This window comes from Macaca nemestrina, chromosome 4 (genome assembly GCF_043159975.1).
Source record: "Macaca nemestrina isolate mMacNem1 chromosome 4, mMacNem.hap1, whole genome shotgun sequence".
NCBI classification, from domain to species: domain Eukaryota; kingdom Metazoa; phylum Chordata; class Mammalia; order Primates; family Cercopithecidae; genus Macaca; species Macaca nemestrina.
The window spans coordinates 71,577,668-71,596,921 of NC_092128.1; the positions used below are offsets into that span (position 1 = coordinate 71,577,668).

The 19,254-nt window shown below is 36.7% G+C and overlaps 1 protein-coding gene across 16 annotated transcripts in view; it reads left to right on the forward strand.

Moving 5' to 3' along the window:
* Positions 1 to 19,254, forward strand: part of LOC105475486 (A-kinase anchoring protein 9) — a 172,792-nt gene that overhangs the window by 64,424 nt on the left and 89,114 nt on the right. For all 16 annotated transcript variants that reach the window (XM_071094804.1, XM_011730759.3, XM_071094809.1 and 13 more), the window contains 6 exons: positions 6,389 to 6,602; positions 7,880 to 7,959; positions 9,797 to 9,935; positions 10,680 to 10,765; positions 16,220 to 16,334; positions 16,793 to 16,991. In XM_071094804.1, the coding sequence (XP_070950905.1) occupies positions 6,389 to 6,602; positions 7,880 to 7,959; positions 9,797 to 9,935; positions 10,680 to 10,765; positions 16,220 to 16,334; positions 16,793 to 16,991 (833 nt within the window). The remainder of the gene's footprint in view (positions 1 to 6,388; positions 6,603 to 7,879; positions 7,960 to 9,796; positions 9,936 to 10,679; positions 10,766 to 16,219; positions 16,335 to 16,792; positions 16,992 to 19,254) is intronic.

The window sequence follows — 19,254 nt, forward strand, 5'->3', positions numbered from 1 at the left end:
CAGCCAGAATTCTGTTTTCTCTAATAAAGAGATACTAAAAAAATACTTTTGATGGCATTCAGATACCCTCTATGTGACATTGACTACATAAAGTAAAGGGGAGCAAGCCTGTAAACTTCCTGCCCATTCATCATTACCAAGACAGACCTCTTTATTGATGGAAAGGGAAGTTCACAGAAGAAATCGAGCAGTGACTTACACAATGGTAACACCTAAGAGCAGCCTAAATATGCTTGAAATAATGTGGATGCCACAAAAATATCTCTAATATACTTAGGAAGTTTGGGCAGAAGGAGAAAAATAAAAACATCATAGAAGTCTTTTCAGGGTTGGGATGCAAGGAAGAAGGAAGAGTGACAGGAATTTTATAGATACTGATTAATTATTGATGCAGGGAGAAGTCATAGATTGAAGTGTATGTGTTTAAACTCGAAGATAATTATTAGAATCAAAAGAGATACCGGAGCTTAGAAACTACAGCAGGAACCACTAGAATATCAGCTCCTTGAGAGCAGGGACCCAGTCTCCTGTATCTCTAGTGCCTAGAATAATGTCTAACACATGATAGGCAGTAAATAATTTTTTTAAATGAATGAATGAATGCATGAATAAAAGGGGGGGAATAAATAAAGCCCACTTATCAAGAACCAACAGTGAAATAGCACAGGCCTTCACGTTGGAGTCAGGAAGATCAGAATAGCTTTTGTCACTTGCTGTTCTGTTATGTAGGTCCTAACCATTGCAAAGACAAAAAGATACATGGTATGATTGGAGAGAAAGATACTTGTCATAATTCACATGTATAATTAAATTAAAAAATTAAACATGAGAAATGAAAGTCTTTTTTTTTTTTTTTTTTTAGACGGAGTCTCACTCTGTCGCCCAGGCTAGAGTGGATCTCAGCTCACTACAAATTCAGCCTATCGAGTAGCTGGGATTACAGGTGGCCACCACCACGCCTGGCTAATTTTTGTATTTTTAGTACAGATGGGGTTTCACCATGTTGGCCAGCCTGGTCTTGAACTACTGACCTCAAGTGATTTACATCTTTAATGTAAAATAAATATGAATAAGCCAATGTAAATAAAATTGTAACACTTTAATGAAGGATAAGAGACTTGAATAAATGAAAAGTCTCATTTCTGAGTGGGAAGATTTGAATATTGTAAAAATCCAGGTTATCTCTAGATTAATCTGTAATCCTTATGTAGTTCCATTCCAACTCACAATGAAAAGTTACTGAAATTCAGCTTAGTAATTGGTGTATAGTTTATCTGGAAGAAGAAATGCACAAGAGTCAAGAATATTTTTGAAAAACACAGAATAGTAATTGCTGTATAGTTGATGTGGAAGAAGAAATACACAAGAAGAGTCAAGAATATTTTTGAAAAATGCAGAATGCATTTAATATGATATGTTGAATAACTTTAGCCTTAAATGTACTGATTTTATAAATGTTGAAAATGAGTTAAGCTATTAGTTCTAGAAGCTAGAATATCAGAGCATGTAGACTTAAGAAAAGTAGAAAGAAGGAAATAATAAAGTTAAGAACAAAATAAGCAAAGTTAGAATAACCAAAACAGGAAGAAGAGTTTTCAAGGATTTTGAAAGTTTATTATTTGTAAACACTAGTGGCTGGGCATGGTGGCTCACACCTGTAATCCCAGCACTTTGGGAGGCTGAGGTGGACAGATCACGAGGTCAGGAGTTCGAGACTGGCCTGACCAACATGGTGAAACCCCGTCTCTAATAAAAATAGAAAAATTAGCCGGGCGTGGGAGCGCGTGCCTGTAATCCCAGCTATTCAGAAGGCTGAGGCAGGAGAATTTCTTGAACCCAGGAGACAGAGGTTGTAGTGAGCTGAGATTGCGCCACTGCACTCCAGCGTAGGTGACAGAGCAAGAAAGACTGTCTCAAAAATAAATAAATAAATAAAATAAAATAAACACTAGTAAAGTGTTGGACTTCCAAGAATATGGGCCAGTGGGTGCGGTGGCTCACACCTGTAATCCCAGCACTTTGGTAGGCCAAGGTGGGTGGATCCCAAGGTGAGACCAGGAGATCGAGACCATCCTGACTAACATGGTGAAACCCCATCTCTACTAAAAATACAAAAAATTAGCTGGGCCTGGTGGCATGTGCCTGTAATCCCAGCTACTCAGGGGACTGAGGCAGGTGAATTGCTTGAACCCAGGAGGTGGAGGTTGCAGTGAGCCAAGGTCGCGCCACTGCACTCCAGCCTGGGTGACAAAGGGAGACTCCATCTCAAAAAAAAAAAAAAAGAATATGGGCCAGGCATGGTGGCTCACGCCTGTAATCCCAGCACTTTGGGAGGCTGAGGCAGGTGGATCACGAGGTCAGGAGATCAAGACCATCCTGGCCAACATGGTGAAACCCTGTCTCTACTAAAAATACAAAAAATTAGCTGGGCGTGGTGGTGCGCACCTGTAGTCTCAGCTACTTGGGAAGTTGAGGCAGGAGAATTGCTTGAAACCCAGAGACGGAGATTGCAGTGAGCTGAGATCGCGCCACTGCACTCCAGCCTAGCAACACAGCGAGACTCTGTCAAAAAAAAAAAAAAAAAGAGTATGATCAGGGAAAAAAAGACAAACCAAATGAGGCTTGGTGCAGTTGCTCGCACCTATAATCCCAGTGCTTTGGATGGCTGAGACAGGAGGATTGCTTGAGCCCAGGAGTTCAAGACCAACCTGGACAACATAGCAAGGTGCCTGTCTCCACAAAAAATTTAAAAATCAGCCAGGTATGATGGCATGTGCCTGTAGTCTCAGCTATTTGAGAGGCTGAGGTAGGAGAATTGCTTCACCCCAGGAGTTAGAGGCTGCAGTGAGCTATGATTGCACCATTGTACTTCAGCCTGGGCGACAGAGTGAGACCCTATCTCTCAAACAAACAAAATCAAATGAATGAAAATAAAAACATAAGTATAGATACCATAGAGATTCATAAAAGAATACTATAAATAAATGTCCATCAATAATTTTGAAAATAGAGATGAACTGGATGATTTTCTGGAAGAATATAAACTACCTCAATCAACTCAAATAGAAATACAAAACCTGAATAAACCAATAACCATTAAATAATTTGAAATCATAGAGGTTTTCCCTCTCTCCTCTCCTCCAACCAAAAATATTAGACTGAGACCATTTTACAAGTGGGTCTTACCACCTCAACCAGTATGTAATTGCTTAATAAAATAGAATTAAAGAACTAGAGGGAAGAAAAGAAGGAAAGAAGAAAGGTAAGATAGACAAAAGAAAAACCCAGTTATCTTATGAGACTGATAAGAAGACCTGATAAGAACAGTACAAACAAATAAAATCATAGATGAATCTTACTTATGAGTGGTTGTAGAAATCCTAAATAAAATATTAGCAAATTATTCTTTTTTTTTTTTTTTGAAATGGAGTCTCGCTCTGTCGCCCAGGCTGGAGTGCAGTGGCCGGATCTCAGCTCACTGCAAGCTCCGCCTCCCTGGTTCACGCCATTCTCCTGCCTCAGCCTCCTGAGTAGCTGGGACTACAGGCGCCCGCCACCTCGCCCGGCTATTTTTTTGGATTTTTTATTAGAGACAGGGTTTCACCGTGTTAGCCAGGATGGTCTCGATCTCCTGACCTCGTGATCCACCCGTCTCAGCCTCCCAAAGTGCTGGGATTACAGGCTTGAGCCACCGCGCCCGGCTGCAAATTATAGGAATGGAAGAATAATTCAATATCTGAAAAATCTATTAATGTTAACTTCACATTCATAGATAGCAGGAAAAAAATCCATATGATCAATTTTATTTTTTATTTTGTTTTGTTTTTGAGATGGGATCTTGCTCTGTCACCCAGGCTGGAGTGCAGTGGGACAGTCACATTTCACTGTGGCTACAACCTCCCAGGCTCATGTGATCCTCCCGATTCAGCCTCCCAACTAGCTGGGACCACAGGCACATAGCACCATGCCCAGCTAAGATTTTTTAAAACATTTTTGTACAGACAGGAGGATCTCGCTGTGTTGCCCAGGCAGGTCTAAAATGTAGGGGATCAGTCAGGGTGGTGGGAGATAAAGTTATAGGAAATAGACACAAACCTTCTTGGAAGGCTGGGAGGTTTGCGTAACTTCAGTGAAAGATTTGATTGAAGGCAGCTGAATTCTATTAAAAGCTTAGGACGTAGGTACATAGTAATGTAAGGGAGTTTACCTACAGAGCTTGTTTACTCATGTGGTCCTAAGACAGACCTTTGATCATTTGCAGGACTGCTCTCTCTGGGGAGGATGACCAGATTACCCACAAGTGTGTTGACTCAAAGCCTTTGTCATTAAATCTATGCTGAATAAATGCCCACAGGACCAGCTAGTCAGGGCATGCGGCTGCTGCAATTCTTTCAGTGAGCAGCCTGGCCCCCTAACCACTCTTTTACTGAATACTGGTGTCTGAGTACGTTATTCATCCATTGTGCAGCCTGAGTCTGCGGGTCAGACCTTGGCACTTTAACTCCTGGGCTCAAGCAGTTATTCCACATTGACCTCCCAAAGTGCTGGGATTACAGGAGTGAGCCATCATGCCTGGCCTTATTTTATTTTTTTAGAGACAAGTTCTTGCTCTTGCCAGGCTGGAGTGCAGTGGCATAATTATAGCTCACTGCAACCTTGAACTCCTGGACTCAGGCAGTCTTCCCATCTCAGCCTCCTAAGTAGCTGGGACTACAGGCACATATTACCACTCCTGGCTAATTTATTATTTTTTTTTAGAGATGGGGTCTTTTTATGTTGCCCAGGCTGGTTTTGAATTCCTGGACTCAAGCGATGCTCCCACCTGAGCCTCCTGAGTAGCTGGGATTATAAGTACAAGTTACTGTGTCCAACCCTTATAATCATTTTAATATATATTGGAAAAGAATCCATAAAAAACCTAATAACTCATAATTTTTTTTCAATGGAGAAAATCCGGAATAGAAGGGAAATTTCTTAACCGCAGTAATTGTTTTCATTAAAACATTTAGCAGATAACATTTCTAATAGTGAAATTTAGAAGCATTCTCCTTAATATCAAGTAAGTATAGAATAAAATATGATAGAAGCATTCCCATTAAAATTGAATATAGAATCAAGTGTAGGATACCTACTTTCAACATTACTATTTCAACATTGGTTTGTAGTTCCTAGCCAATGCAATTTGACAAGAATAAGAAATGAGATAAAGAATATGAAAACTTCTTTATGAATAACAAAATAAACCCTACACAAGATGTTTTGAACTTTTGTCAAGAAAATTATAAAACACTGAAGCATGTAAATATCTCACTATATGGCAATATGTACCATATTCATAGTGGAAAGATGTAAAGAAAAATGTCAGTTCTCTCCAAATTAATCTCCGTATTCAGTGTATTTCCAGTTATAATTACAAGGAAATTTTTCATGGATCTTGAAAAACTGATTGTAAAATTGATACAGACAAGTAAATACTCAAGAATAATCAGTAGAGTCCTAGAAAAATGTATTGCATCTGATAACAAGATTTACTACAAAATCATGATAGACAGTATGGTTTGATGCTAGAATGGACAAATAGATCAGTGGAGCATAATGGAAAGCCCGAAACTCATTGAGATCCTTGTGAAATTTTAGTATATAGGAAAGAGACCCTACAAGTCAACTTTTATTTAATAATACTTAGTGAGCCTCTGCTGCATTCTACACAGTTTTATTCCCTGGTGATATAACAGTGAATAAAAACAAGTAGTGGGGGGGTGCAGTAGCTCATGCCTGTAATCTCAGCACTTTGGAAGGATGGCTTGAGCCCAGGAGTTTCAGGCCAGCCTGGGCAACAGAGTGAGACCCCATCTTTACCTAAAAATAGAAAGTTAGCTGGACATGGTGGCATGCACCAGTAGTCCTAACTACTTGGGAGGCTGAGGTGGGAGGAGCGCTTGAACCCAGGAGGTCAAGGCTGCAGTGAGCCATGACTGCACCACTGTACTCTAGCCTGGGTGACAGAATAAGACCCTGTCTCCAAAAAAAAAAAAAAAAAAAAAAGCATTTATTAATTTGGGGTGTGAGTACATAAATGTTGGTTACTTCATTATTTCCATTTCTGTACATTTAAAATATTTTAGAACAAAAAATTAAAGATGAGTCATGCCAGCTATACCAAAAATATCACAATTTAGTATAAAACAGAGGCAATGAAAACATTGTGCTACTTTCCTTGAAATAGAAAAGTAGATCAATGCAACAGAATGAAGACAGAAAAAAAATTAGACTTCAGTTGTCTTATGAATTTTTAAACTCTTGTAGTCAGTATATGCAAAAAATAGGAGTTGAATTATTTGATTTGTCATTTAAAAATATTATAATGTTTACATATGTTTACTTTAAGAATGATTTAAGGCTACAGATGGAAGCCCAACGCATTTGCCTCTCTCTGGTTTATTCAACTCATGTGGATCAGGTCCGTGAATATATGGAAAATGAAAAAGATAAAGCTCTTTGCAGTCTTAAAGAGGAGCTTATTTCTGCTCAAGAGGAAAAGATCAAGGAACTTCAGAAAATACACCAGTTAGAGCTACAGAATACGAAAACTCAAGAAACAGGTAAAATGGTTTCTGACTTATAAGTACCATGATCCAAATAAGTATTGGATAGAGCCCGCCATTCTATAATTTTTTCCTTGTCATAGAACCCACAGAGGAAGGTGATTTCCAGTTGTTGATATAATCACTAGGCATTCATTTAAGTGCTTGAGAAAGCTGAAATCATTCTCCAATAGGAAGTCACAATCCACTGAGAAAGTATATATAAAATAAACAATTTATCCAGCAGAAGAACGAATAGAAAGAATGGGAGGAGAAAGGAGAAATATCTAGTGCTTCCTGGCAGGATGAGTAGGGTGAGGTGGGAGACAGAGTAGTGGGGTTGGAATTTTAAGGGAGGTTCTGGAGTCCTTAGAATTGAGGTGTAAAGGTACACCCATTTTGAAAAATTGAGAGTTCAAGGTGTGTGAGAAAGTAGTTGGGGTTATAGCTGGAGAGATTGGCAAGAGCTTGATTAGAAAAAGTTTTGTTCTGAAAGAAGCATGTATAAGCCTTATGCTGTTGGTGATAAGACCTACTACAGGGTTTTAAATAGAGTAACACAATATGGTTTTTATTTTATGATGACACCACTGGGGTGAGTTGGAGGAGGTGAGATTAGTGATTAGAACACCAGGTAAGCAACTAAGGCTATCGTTTCCATAAACAGTAAGTATTAACTAAATGTTAATGAGGATGGAAAAGAAGTTTGCATTCAAAAGTAGAAATTTGAGAATGGCTTAAATAAGAGTACAAACTTTTAAAATTCAGGAGTGCTTTGGGTTTTAATTTAATAAGATTTTAAGCATGTAATATTTTTATTGATGTCCTCTTCAAACAGGTTAGTGTTTTTCAAACTAGAGGCTAATTAATAGGTCCATTAATGGGTGGTGAAGTCAGTTTAGTGAGTAATGATCAACATTTAAAAAAAAAACAAAGTAGAGTAGAACAGAAAACATTGGAGTACATGGCACTATAGTAGAAGAATAAATATTGATTTCTGAGATTTTTATTTCAGTTTTACATAGATGTATGTAATAGGTTATGATATATGATGCGTTTTTTTATGTTGGGTTTTAGTAAAAAGAAGTCACTGCTTTGTACCATTTTGTGGATAGAAGTGGAAAATCTCACAAATTTTCTGAGACAATGTTGAGCAATGGAAAATAACTCAAAGAAATAAAGAATTTAAAATGATTCTTATTGCAGGGGAGTTTCCAGTTGAAACATAAGTTAAATATTATCATAGTTCTTAAGTATGTAAATTGAATCTCTTAATCCATTATCTGTTCTATTAGGTGATGAAGGAAAGCCTTTACATCTGCTCATTGGAAAACTTCGAAAGGCAGTGTCTGAAGAATGTTCTTATTTTTTACAGGTAAGATGTTTAAAAGTACTTTTATGGCCAGGTGTGGTGGCTGACACTTGTAATCCCAGCACTTTGGGAGGCTGAGGTGGGCGGATCACTTGAGTTCGAGACCAGCCCTGCCAACATGGTGAAACCTGGTCTCTACCAAAAAATACAAAAATGAGTCCGGCGTGGTGATGTGTGCCTATAGTCCCAGTTACTGGGGAGACTGAGGCATTGGAATCGCTTGGGCTTGAAAGGCAGAGGTTGCATTGATGAGTGGAGATCATGCTACTGCACTCCAGCCTGGGTGACAGAGTGGGACTCTGTCTCAAAAAAAAGAAAATAATAATAGATTTTTAAAAATAAATAAAAAGTACTTTTACACAAGGAGTGCTAAATTATAAGTTGCTACTAATTTGATGATCACCCAGCCTAGTTTTCTCCACTACCTTACTTCAGAACTGTACTTAGAAAGTATTCCTGAGTTTTTAAGTTAAAATGAGCATTAAAAATTTTCCTGATAATCTGTTTGAAACAAAAGAAATTCTGGTAAATTATCTCACCTGTAGAACAGACAGTAATTGTTGGTGTTGCCATAGATGAGTTACAAGGACAAGATGGAGACATCCTGGGAGACTGTGTAGAGTGAGCCAAAACACTAAGATGGCACCTATCTTTCTGGGTCCCAGTTTCTTTGTCTGTAAATTGGGTGATTGTTTACGGTTTCTAAAATCAACTCTAATGTGAAAAAACTGCATCTTAGGGGCTATGCTGAAAATTTAATAAACTTAATTATTAATTGACAGTATAGTTTAAGCAAATCTCAAGAAATCTGAAGAAATAGCAGTGAACAATTTGATTTTTAAGTCTAGAAGTTGGTGGTGGTAATTTTTTAGTTATATGAGGAACAAAGGTAAAAGTTATTTGAAAGCTTATCAAATGATTATGGGGCATGTATTGTTTTAAATGATGATAGAATTGTCTGTTGCCCAGGAGAAGAACCAAAACAATGGGTCACATATTTTCAATTTTTGTGTGTGTATATAAATTACATAAAACTATTCTCGTGTGTTAGGAATCTTTTTTGTTTTTCTTTTTTTATTTGAGACAGAGAGTCTTGCTCTGTCGCCCAGGCTGGAGTGCAGTGGCACAGTCTCCGTTCACTGCGACCTCTGCCTCCCAGGTTCAAGCTATTCTTGTGCCTCATCTACCGAGTAGCTGGGATGACAGATGCAGGCCACCACGCCCGGCTAGTTTTTGTATTTTTAGTAGAGATGAGGTTTTGCCATGTTGGCCAGGCTGGTCTCAAACTCCTGACCTCAGGTGATCCACCTGCCTCGACCTCCCAAAGTGCTGGGATTACAGGCGTGAGCCACTACGCCTGGCCTCATGTGTTATGAATATTATCTTAAGTATATGAATGTAATTCTCTTGCTTGATATAATTTCTTTAGAATTTATAGATTTCTTTCTGATCAGCATTTCTGAACTTCCTTCCTTGTCCTGTGGTGTTTTTTCAAAGGTATTTGAGATTACAGAGATAACATCAGAAATAGGATCCAAGCTAGGACATAGTTGATTAAAGTATAAGATAAATTCTATTATTATAAGGAAGCAAAAAAAATTATGGTTTTTTGCAATGAAGATTATTATCTTCCTGATATAAGAAGATTTCATGCCAGAGAGACAGAGAAATTTAGACTTGTTTCTTTTGCAGATTGATAAGGGTATGGAGAGAAGGTTTTCTTAATTATTTTTATGTGCCATTTTGACTGCCTTACATCAAGGAGAATAATGTTTAATGATCTTTAGAAGTAGAAATCAAAATTTAAATTCCTTAAAATACCCAATTTTGTTGTTGACAGACTTTATGCAGTGTCCTTGGTGAATATTATACTCCTGCTTTAAAATGTGAAGTAAATGCAGAAGATAGGGAGAATTCTGGTGATTACACTTCTGAAAATGAAGATTCAGAATTACAAGATTATAGATATGAAGTTCAAGGTAATAAAAGCTTACCATACTATTAAACAGTATTTAATCCTCTTAATTGATGACAGATCTTTACTTTTTATTATGATTTAATCACCCAGCCAAGTTGTTTATCATCTTAACATCTTATCCTCCTTTCACGTTCATGAAATCTTATATTTAATATACATTTAAAATTTTTGTAGTGCGATAATGGTGATATGAAGATAATTGGAGCTGTCCACTATTGTCTATCCTCTCTCTCTCTACTCCTTTTTCCTTATCCTAATTCTTTCTTTTAACTTTTTATACCATAGATCCAAATTTTTAAACGTTATTGTATTTATTGAATAAGTTCATGTCAATGGTTTTTGCTTTAAAATGAGTAAGATTAACATTAAGAAATAAGAAATATATTAGTATCTTTCTTAATATAGATCTGCTATTAGTTTGTTTTAGCAAATAGTAACCTCACACTTTTTTGATGTTCTTTCACAGATAAAATGTTTCCTAGCCCTGTCCATTTGTATAGATAATGAACAAAATGTGTATAAATTAATGACTACCAAAAGAAATTAACATATTTTAATATGAAATTTTCAGGTTATCTTCATAGCAGGCATTTCACATGAATGAAATTTCAATTTTTAGTTACTAAATATCTGAGGTTTACTTCTAGCAGGCAATTTTTTTAAGTTATAAATAGGTGAATAATATTTATTGGAAGATGCAGACTTTTACTGTGAAGTGAAATTATTATAATTGTTTACCATCCAGACTTTCAAGAAAATATGCACACTCTTCTCAACAAAGTAACAGAAGAATACAACAAACTCTTGGTACTTCAAACACGACTAAGCAAGGTCTGTGAAATGGAAAATGTATTGTAATATTTGCATTTATTGTATTACCTGCTTTTTTATAAGCTGCTTTTATCAACCAAGAATTTCTAAAATAAGAGAATGTGAAAAAGGAGATTGGGAAAAGCGATATATATTTGTAGTAGATAATTTATATTGGTAAGCTAAAAGAATTTCTGCAAGTCAAATAATAACCCCTTTAGAGAGTTTTTAAAGTTATGATAATTTAAAATATATATAATGTATCAACTGGTAAACTATGTGAAACAATTGCATTTAATTTTACTTATAACATAAAGCAGTGGGCCTTCTGTTTTAGAGAAAATTGGTAATGAGTTTAGTTGCTTAGTACATAGCTAATTAGTTTCACACAGCATTATATATGTCAATTTTATGTTCAAGCAATTTTTAAAAACGTCTATAGAAAACTAGGTAAGATAGTTTTCTATCATGGCACAGTGTAATTTATTAACTCTATCAGTAGAACAACGTAAGGCATATATTGGCAAGGATAAATGTAATTCTCATGTAGAAAGAAATCCAGAAAGATGTCTATGTGTATTTTTGGGGGGTGCTTTTTGATGTTCAGTTAATTATTAAAATGTTTAGGCAGATTTGAAAGATTTAATTGATAGTGAAAGTTATAATGTTGATGAGTTACGTTTTGGCTGAAATTCTTCCTCTCCATCTCTCTGCCCTTCTTTCTTTCCCTCCTGTTTCTTCTTCCCCACTCTGTTTCTGTGCAATTAAGTACAACCTTATCTAGCCTTTCCAAAAATCTATAAACCTACTCCAGTAGATTTATATGAGTAGAATCTATTTTGGTTTCATCTCTTATTTTATTGTTCATTATGGATTTATGCCTTTTAAATATTCTTTACTATCATTTTAATTGCGTAATCAAAAGGGAAGAGGTTTGCGTCACTAATCACAAATGTAAATGCCTACATTAATTTAGTTAATAAAATAAATGAAGAAGGCCAAGGCCAAGTGAAACCTGGAGAAAACATGCCTCATCCAAAAGGGGTGCAGCTGCCCAGCTTATGCATCTTGTTGCCATTAAGTAGGAATCAGGGCCCAGTGTTGCTAGTACTTTTAATCTATTAATTTTATATGGTTTTTTTTCTTTTAAAAATATTAGGAAATATAAACCGGGCATGGTGGCACATACCTGTCCTCCCTGCTACTTGAGAAGCTGAGGTGGGAGGATCACTTGAACCTAGGAGTTTGCGGCTGCATGAGCTATGATTGTGCCACTGCACTCCTGCCTGGGCAACAGAGCTTAAGACCTCATCTCTGAAAATATAACACACACACACACACACACACAGAAATATTCAAAAATAAACGGATTCTATTTTAAGGTTGGGAAACAGAAAGCAGCCAGACAACAACAAAAACTGTTTTGTCCCCAAAAGAGCACTATAAAAGTATAGACTGGATTTAAAGTTCAAGCCTTCACTTTGTAACCTCAGATATAAACACATGCTCAGTGTACTATCTTGAACTAGTTTTCTTTTTACTTTAATCTATTATTTTTCGACTGTAGTATTTGCTGCTTTCTGATAATGTTTTCTTCCCTTAGCTTCTGTAGCTTTTCAAGCCTCCATTTTGGACTTTAGCTACCCTGTCTATTTTACCAGGGATCTTTATTTGATCCTCTTAATCTGAATGCTTTTTTCATCTCCTTTCATTGCTTCTAGATCTCTATGTTTAGGTCAGTCCTTCTGAGCTGCAGAGTCATATATCTCATCAGTTATCTCTACTCAAAACTCTTGTAGGTATGTTTTAATCAGCATATTGAAATATGAATTTATTAACTTCTGCTGCTTAAACCAGCTTCTCTCGTCTCAGTTTCAAGGAACAACATTCAACCAGAAACTTGGGGATTTGTCTTACATAATCTTCTCTTTTCACTCCTGGTCTTCTACCATACTGATATATACACTGAAGGGAGTATAAAGAATATGAAAGAAAAACTTATACTTTGTTCTCATTCAGTTATCCAGTCAATTTTTATTTTTATTTTTATTTTACTGTACTTTTTTTTTTTTTTTTTTCTCTGAGACAGAGTCTTGCTCTGTCTCGCAGGCTGGAGTACAGTGGCACGATCTCGGCTCACTGCAACCTCCGCCTCCCAGGTTCAAGCGATTCTCCTGCCTCAGCCTCCTGAGTAGCTGGAATTACAGGCAAGCTGCACCACACCCAGCTAATTTTTGTATTCTTAGTAGAGACGGGCTTTCACCATGTTGGCCAGGCTGGTTTCGAACTCTTAACCTCATGATCTGCCTGCCTTGGCCTCCCAAAGTGCTAAGATTACAGACGTGAGCCACCGCACCCAGCCTACTTACTTATGTATTTATTTATTTATTCCTTAGATCTGAGGACAGACTGGACAGCCAATATTTATTATTTGCTAATTAAATGCCAGGTTGTTCTATGTACTGGGAATAAAGTAATGAAGTCACCAGACTGAAGAAATGTATAAATTAATGGGATTTATGAACTAGTTTAAGGAATGTCATATACATATATACTATTTTACACATATATATACACACACACACACACACATACATAAAATAGTTTTCCATGGCAACATTCTAGTAGGTGTTTAGAAGAGAAATGTAAGGCCGAGCATGGTGGCTCATACCTGCAATCCCAGCACTTTAGGAGGCCAAGGTGGGCCAATCACCTGAGGTCAGGAGTTGGAGACCAGCCTGGCCAACATGGTGAAACCCCATCTCTACTAAAAAAGACACAAAAATAATTAGCTGGGTGTGGTGACATGTGCCTATAATCCCAGCTACTTGGGAGGCTGACACAGGAGAATCGCTTGAAACCAGAAGGTGGAGGTTGCAGTGAGCCAAGACTGCGCTGCTGCACTCCAGCCTGGGCAACAGAGTGAGACTCCATCTCAAAAAAAAAAGAGAAAAGAAAAGAAATGTAAGTAAATACGTTTGCTTAACAGGTAGATGAATATAGCAAACAGGTAGATGTCTTTTCTGCACAAGGGGTAATAAGAAGATATCATATTTGAATTCTGTAAATTAGCTGCAATTAGAGAGGCATTTCAGAGTTACTTTGGGATCAGGATCAGCACTGCAATACATCACTGCCTAACTTTTTGGCTTCATCTTCTAATCTTCCTCCTCATTTCAGCCATACTGAAATACTTAGTTTCCCAAATGCACCCTGGGCTTTTTTGCATGCTGCCCTTTCTGCATAATACTGCCCATCCCCTCCCAGCCTTTTTGGTTTGTTCCCGCTTGTTCCAGTTGGTTCAAATGTTTACTGCCTCTGTGTCATCTGCTTTACCTATCTTCCTAGGCTTAGGCATTTATTCCTCTGTTTCCTTAGCAACAGTACAGGCCTTGCTTATCATGCTTCTCTTTTTTCGTTACTTTATTTTTTTTTATTTTTTATTTTTTTGAGATGGAGTCTCCCTCTGTCGCCCAGGCCAGAGTGCAGTGGCGCGATCTAGGCTCACTGCAAGCTCCGCCTCCCAGGTTCACGCCATTCTCCTGCCTCAGCCTCCCCAGTAGCTGGGACTACAGGCGCCCACCACCATGCCCAGCTAATTTTTTTGTATTTTTAGTATAGACGGGGTTTCACCATGTTAGCCAGGATGGTCTTGATCTCCTGACCTCGTGATCCACCCGCCTTGGCCTCCCAAAGTGCTGGGATTACAGGCATGAGCCACCGCGCCTGGCCTTTTTTTGTTACTTTAAATACTTGATTACCCTTCTGTCCTTCCTCCATGTTCCTATAGCTTCTTATACGCATTTGCATTTGTATCACATTACTTTTCATATTATATAATTGTTTGTTTACCATTCTGCCTCTTTCACTATTATTCTAAACCCTTTGGAATCAGGGAATCTTCTGTTTATTTTTGTTTCCTCCTCTTATCACAGTGTTAGCATACAGTAAAGGCTTAATAAATGTTTGCTGAATGAGTTAGAAAGGTTGGACTAGAAACTTAATAATTTACCCGATGATCTTTATTTTCCCTGGGAACTAAGAGGTAAGATCTCTGTTGAAACGTACTCATGGGGTAGGAGTTGGTTAGAGGATTTATAAGAGTAGTGGACAGTTAAAACAGCCTTCTTGGCAAATAGCTTTTTTTTCTTTTGCTCACCTGCTTCTACAGTATCCTTTGTTCATCTGGTCTTGCAAGTCCAAACTCTTTCCCCTTGCTTTTAAAGTCTTACGTAATTTGGATCTATCTTATTTAACTAGCTTTATTTCCTCCTCCGTATCCAAATTAAACTCTTCTCAAGAAGATCATTGTCAATTATGGCATATGTCATTCTTTCATAAATTTTCTTACTCTTTCTTCCTTAGAGCCTTCCCAAATCATTGCCAAAAATATATGAGCCTAAATCAAAATTGACTTCCATAATTATTCAGATCCACATCAGTCTTCTTTATCATTGTAGTTATAGTCAAATTTTATAGTTTAGCCGTTCTCTAATTGTTTATTTTCCCATCTGATTGATGAATTCCATGCAGGCAGATATATTGTTATTTTTTAAACGGATTTTATATTTTTACTATCTCTTGTCACAGTGCTGGTCACATTGATTATTAAGTATTTGATGAATGAATAAATTAGTACACACAGGTATCTGACATATTGCTGCTTAATTTTATTTGTTTATTTACTTATTTTTTTGAGGCAGAGTCTTGCTCTGTCTCCCATGCTAGAGTTCAATGACTCAATCTTGGCTCACTGCAACCTCCCCTTCCCAGGTTCAAGAAATTCACCTTCCTTAGCCTCCCAAGTAGCTGGGATTACAGGTTTGCGCCACCACACCTGGCTAATTTTTCAATTTTTAGTAAAGATGAAGTTTCACTATGTTGACCAGGCTGGTCCTGAACTCCTGACCTCAGGTGATCCACCCACCTCGCTTTCCCAAAGTGCTTGGATTACAGGCTTGCTGCTTTTTAATAGTTAAGGAAATGAGCTGAGATTTATCTATTTTCATTCTTTTCTTTTCTTTTGTTTACTGTACAGAGCAGCATACCATTTGTCAGTTACCTGGTTGTACATAGGACATATCTAGAGATACATAAGCTGTATTAATCAAGTATTGGTAATATAAAATTTATTATGTACAAATTGAAATTTCAGAGACCAGGTTATACTATAAATATTGTTATCAGCTTTCTACCAAAATTCTCAGAAGCACTTGTTTTTGTAGTAAAATGAACTTCCTTTTAGATATCAAAGAACATTACTAACATAATTTCAGTGCTGTGAAAGGTATGGAATATGAATTACTGTTACAGAAGAGAACAGGGAATAACTTAGAAGGGAAAACACTTGTATTAGAGTGCCACAATTTTGGGTGGTTTTAAAAAAGCATCTTAATGCAGAGTTGCTTTAATACAGCTTTCTAATTGCTGGATTACGTATTTATGTTACTGCTTTTATTCTGTGGTTTTCAATAGATTTGGGGACAGCAAACAGATGGTATGAAATTTGAATTTGGAGAAGAAAACCTTCCAAAAGAGGAAACAAAGTTTTTATCAATCCATTCTCAGATGACCAGTTTGGAAGACAGTGGTAAATTTTGATCATATACCACAATGTGGTGTTTTTATACCAAATATTGAGTAATTTGCTTTTTTACTTTAAAATTTGAGCTAACATAGTGACGTTGGGCATTTCACTGTAGCCTCTCTGATCTCAATGTTTTCATCCTTAAAATGAAAGATTTGGGTTACTTATCTATTTGGTCCTTTTTCACTTCTTATGTTCTGTAATAGTAAATTGTTTTAAATTTTAAAGATATAAAATGTTGGATTTAGGAGTACTGCAGCATGAGGATCAAAAAGATTATCTTGAATTGTACTATTTATATTTTCTTGTTTTCATCAGAATGAGTTTAAATTGAAACCAGAGTTATTACCACTTAAAACATACTCTTTCAAAAAAGAATATTTTCTGTACACAGTGATTGTGCTATTTCACTAAGAAACTTCTGTTGAAATGTGCATTTTTTGTCTCTTTATATAACATAGATGTCAATCATAAAAGCAAGTTATCTTCTCTACAACATCTTGAAAAAACTGAACAACTTGAAGAACAAGTTCAAGAATTAGAAAGCCTCATATCCTCTTTGCAGCAACAATTGAAAGAAACTGAACAAAGCTATGAGGCAGAGATCCACTATTTACGGAAGAGGCTTCAAGCTGTTAGTGAGTCCACAGTTCCGCCAAGGTATTCATCTGCTTATAGCTTCATTCAACAGTATTTGTAGCTTTGTAACAATTATAGTATCATCTAGAATGGCTATTTACAAAAAGTAACTTAAGCAAAGTTGCTGAAAAGAGATAGGATGCAGCATTTTTAAGAAAGAAGAGCAGGAGATCATTCTATATCTTTGAAATGCCTGAAATAAATGTTGATGTAAATCAAAGAGATTATAGGAATTCTACTTAAATTTTTACATTATAAAGATGTTGGTTGTTGTTAATCTGCTTAATTAAATCGGCAGTGTGCATGTATTTGCAGTTTATTCTGTACCTAGTGTTTGGTACTTTGATATGGTGAATACTTAAGGAATATAAGATAGGATCATTCCAGTCATGGCAGGATTTCACTTTGTCTCATGTTCAAATTAACCACGTCCAAAGTAGAACTCTGGATCTTCTCAAAATTTGCTCCTTCTGCAGTTATATCCATCTGTCGTTACTCCTCTTTCTCTTATACCTCTTTTCTAGTCTATCAAGACATCCTGTTTTCTCTGCCTTCAAAAATATATCCAAACTGTACCACTCCTTAAAACCTTGCTGGTCTCTGCCATCCTTTTGTCTCACCTGGATTACCCTAACTCCTCCCTAAAGTCTGTTCTCAACACAGTTAGAGCAGGTGCCAGAATCTTGCTTTTAAAATTTAAAATAGATTATGTCATTCCAAAGCTCTTCTGTCCTACATGATGAGTACCCATTACTTTTCTGACTTTTAATCTCCTACTGACTTGTCTGTCACTGTCTTCTGACCCCAAGATGCTGTCACCAGTAACAAGCATTATCAGTATGCTTCTGCTTTAGGGACTTCTCATTGGCTGTTCCTTCTACCTAGAATGGTCTTCCTCCAGATATGTGCCTGGCCAACACCCTCACCTCCTTTGGATCATTACTCAAGTGTCATGTTCTCATGAGGCTCTTCTTAATCACTCTGTGTAAATTAAAATTGTCTCCTAGAACGCTGATTCCTATTTCCCTACTTTACTTTTTCTATATTACTTAATATTGTCCATTTATATATATGTATACATTATACACATTTTATATAGTATATATTACTTATATAACTAGGCTGGTTGTGGTGGCTCATGCCTGTAATCCCAGCATTTTGAGAGGCGGAGGCAGGCAGATTACCTGAGGTTAGGAGTTCGAGACTGGCCTGGCCAATATGGCAAAACTCCATCTCTACTAATAATACAAAAATTAGCCAAGCATGGTGGCATGCACCTGTAATCCCAGCTACTCAGGAGACTAAGGCATAAGAATCACTTGAACCTAGGAAGCGGAGGTTGCGGTGAGCTGAATTCGCACCACTATACTCCAGCCTGGGTGACAGAGCAAGACTCTGCCTGAAAAAAAAAAAAAAAAAAAAAAAAAAAAAAAATATATATATATATATATATATATATATATATATATATATAAAAACACCAAATACCTGTAAATTTGGAGGGGGTGGATTCATTTTTATTTTGTTTATTGTTCGTCTCTGGTCAAAGACTTTAAACTTTATAAGGGTGGGGCTCTTTTTCCATTTAGGTCAGTGATATGTCCCAAACACCTAAGATAATTCTCTGCGCATAATAGGTACTCAATAAGTTATTTTTTTAATGAATAAACAGTTTATAATTTAGTTGGGAAGTATGATATAATATATAACTAGCTCTATAAAACCCTCAGAGATTTATTCTAACTTTGGCTGGCTCTGCTATTCTAGCACTGTCTTCATAGGCACTTGCTAGTAAAACCTCAACAGTTTTTTTGGATAGTGAATGAAAATTGAATGTCTACTTGTTTGGAACTAGTCGTTACTCTTCTGTATTTGGAACCTACATAGGGCTTTGGAATTGTTTGCTTGGTATTGGCTTAGCCTTATAAAGCTCCCATTTTCTTTGAGATTGGTGGTTTCTAAACATGACCGTACATCAGAAATAGTGGAAGTTTTTGAACTTTAATATGATTTTTTTAATACTTATAATGAAAGATCACTGAATTATAATTTGGAGAGTCATACTCAATAACTTTGAGATAGAATATGGAAATTTGTGTTTTTAACAATATAATTCAGAGGCATGGAACCCATAGATTGACATTTGGAAACCACTGCTTTCTGATATGAAACAAAATAGGTGATTAGGAAGAACTTTCTAATAACCAGTCAGCATTTCAAGTAATCTTCCTTTAATTAATGATGCTTTCTCTCCAAAGCATGAAGAAAAGAGAGGCTTCTGGAA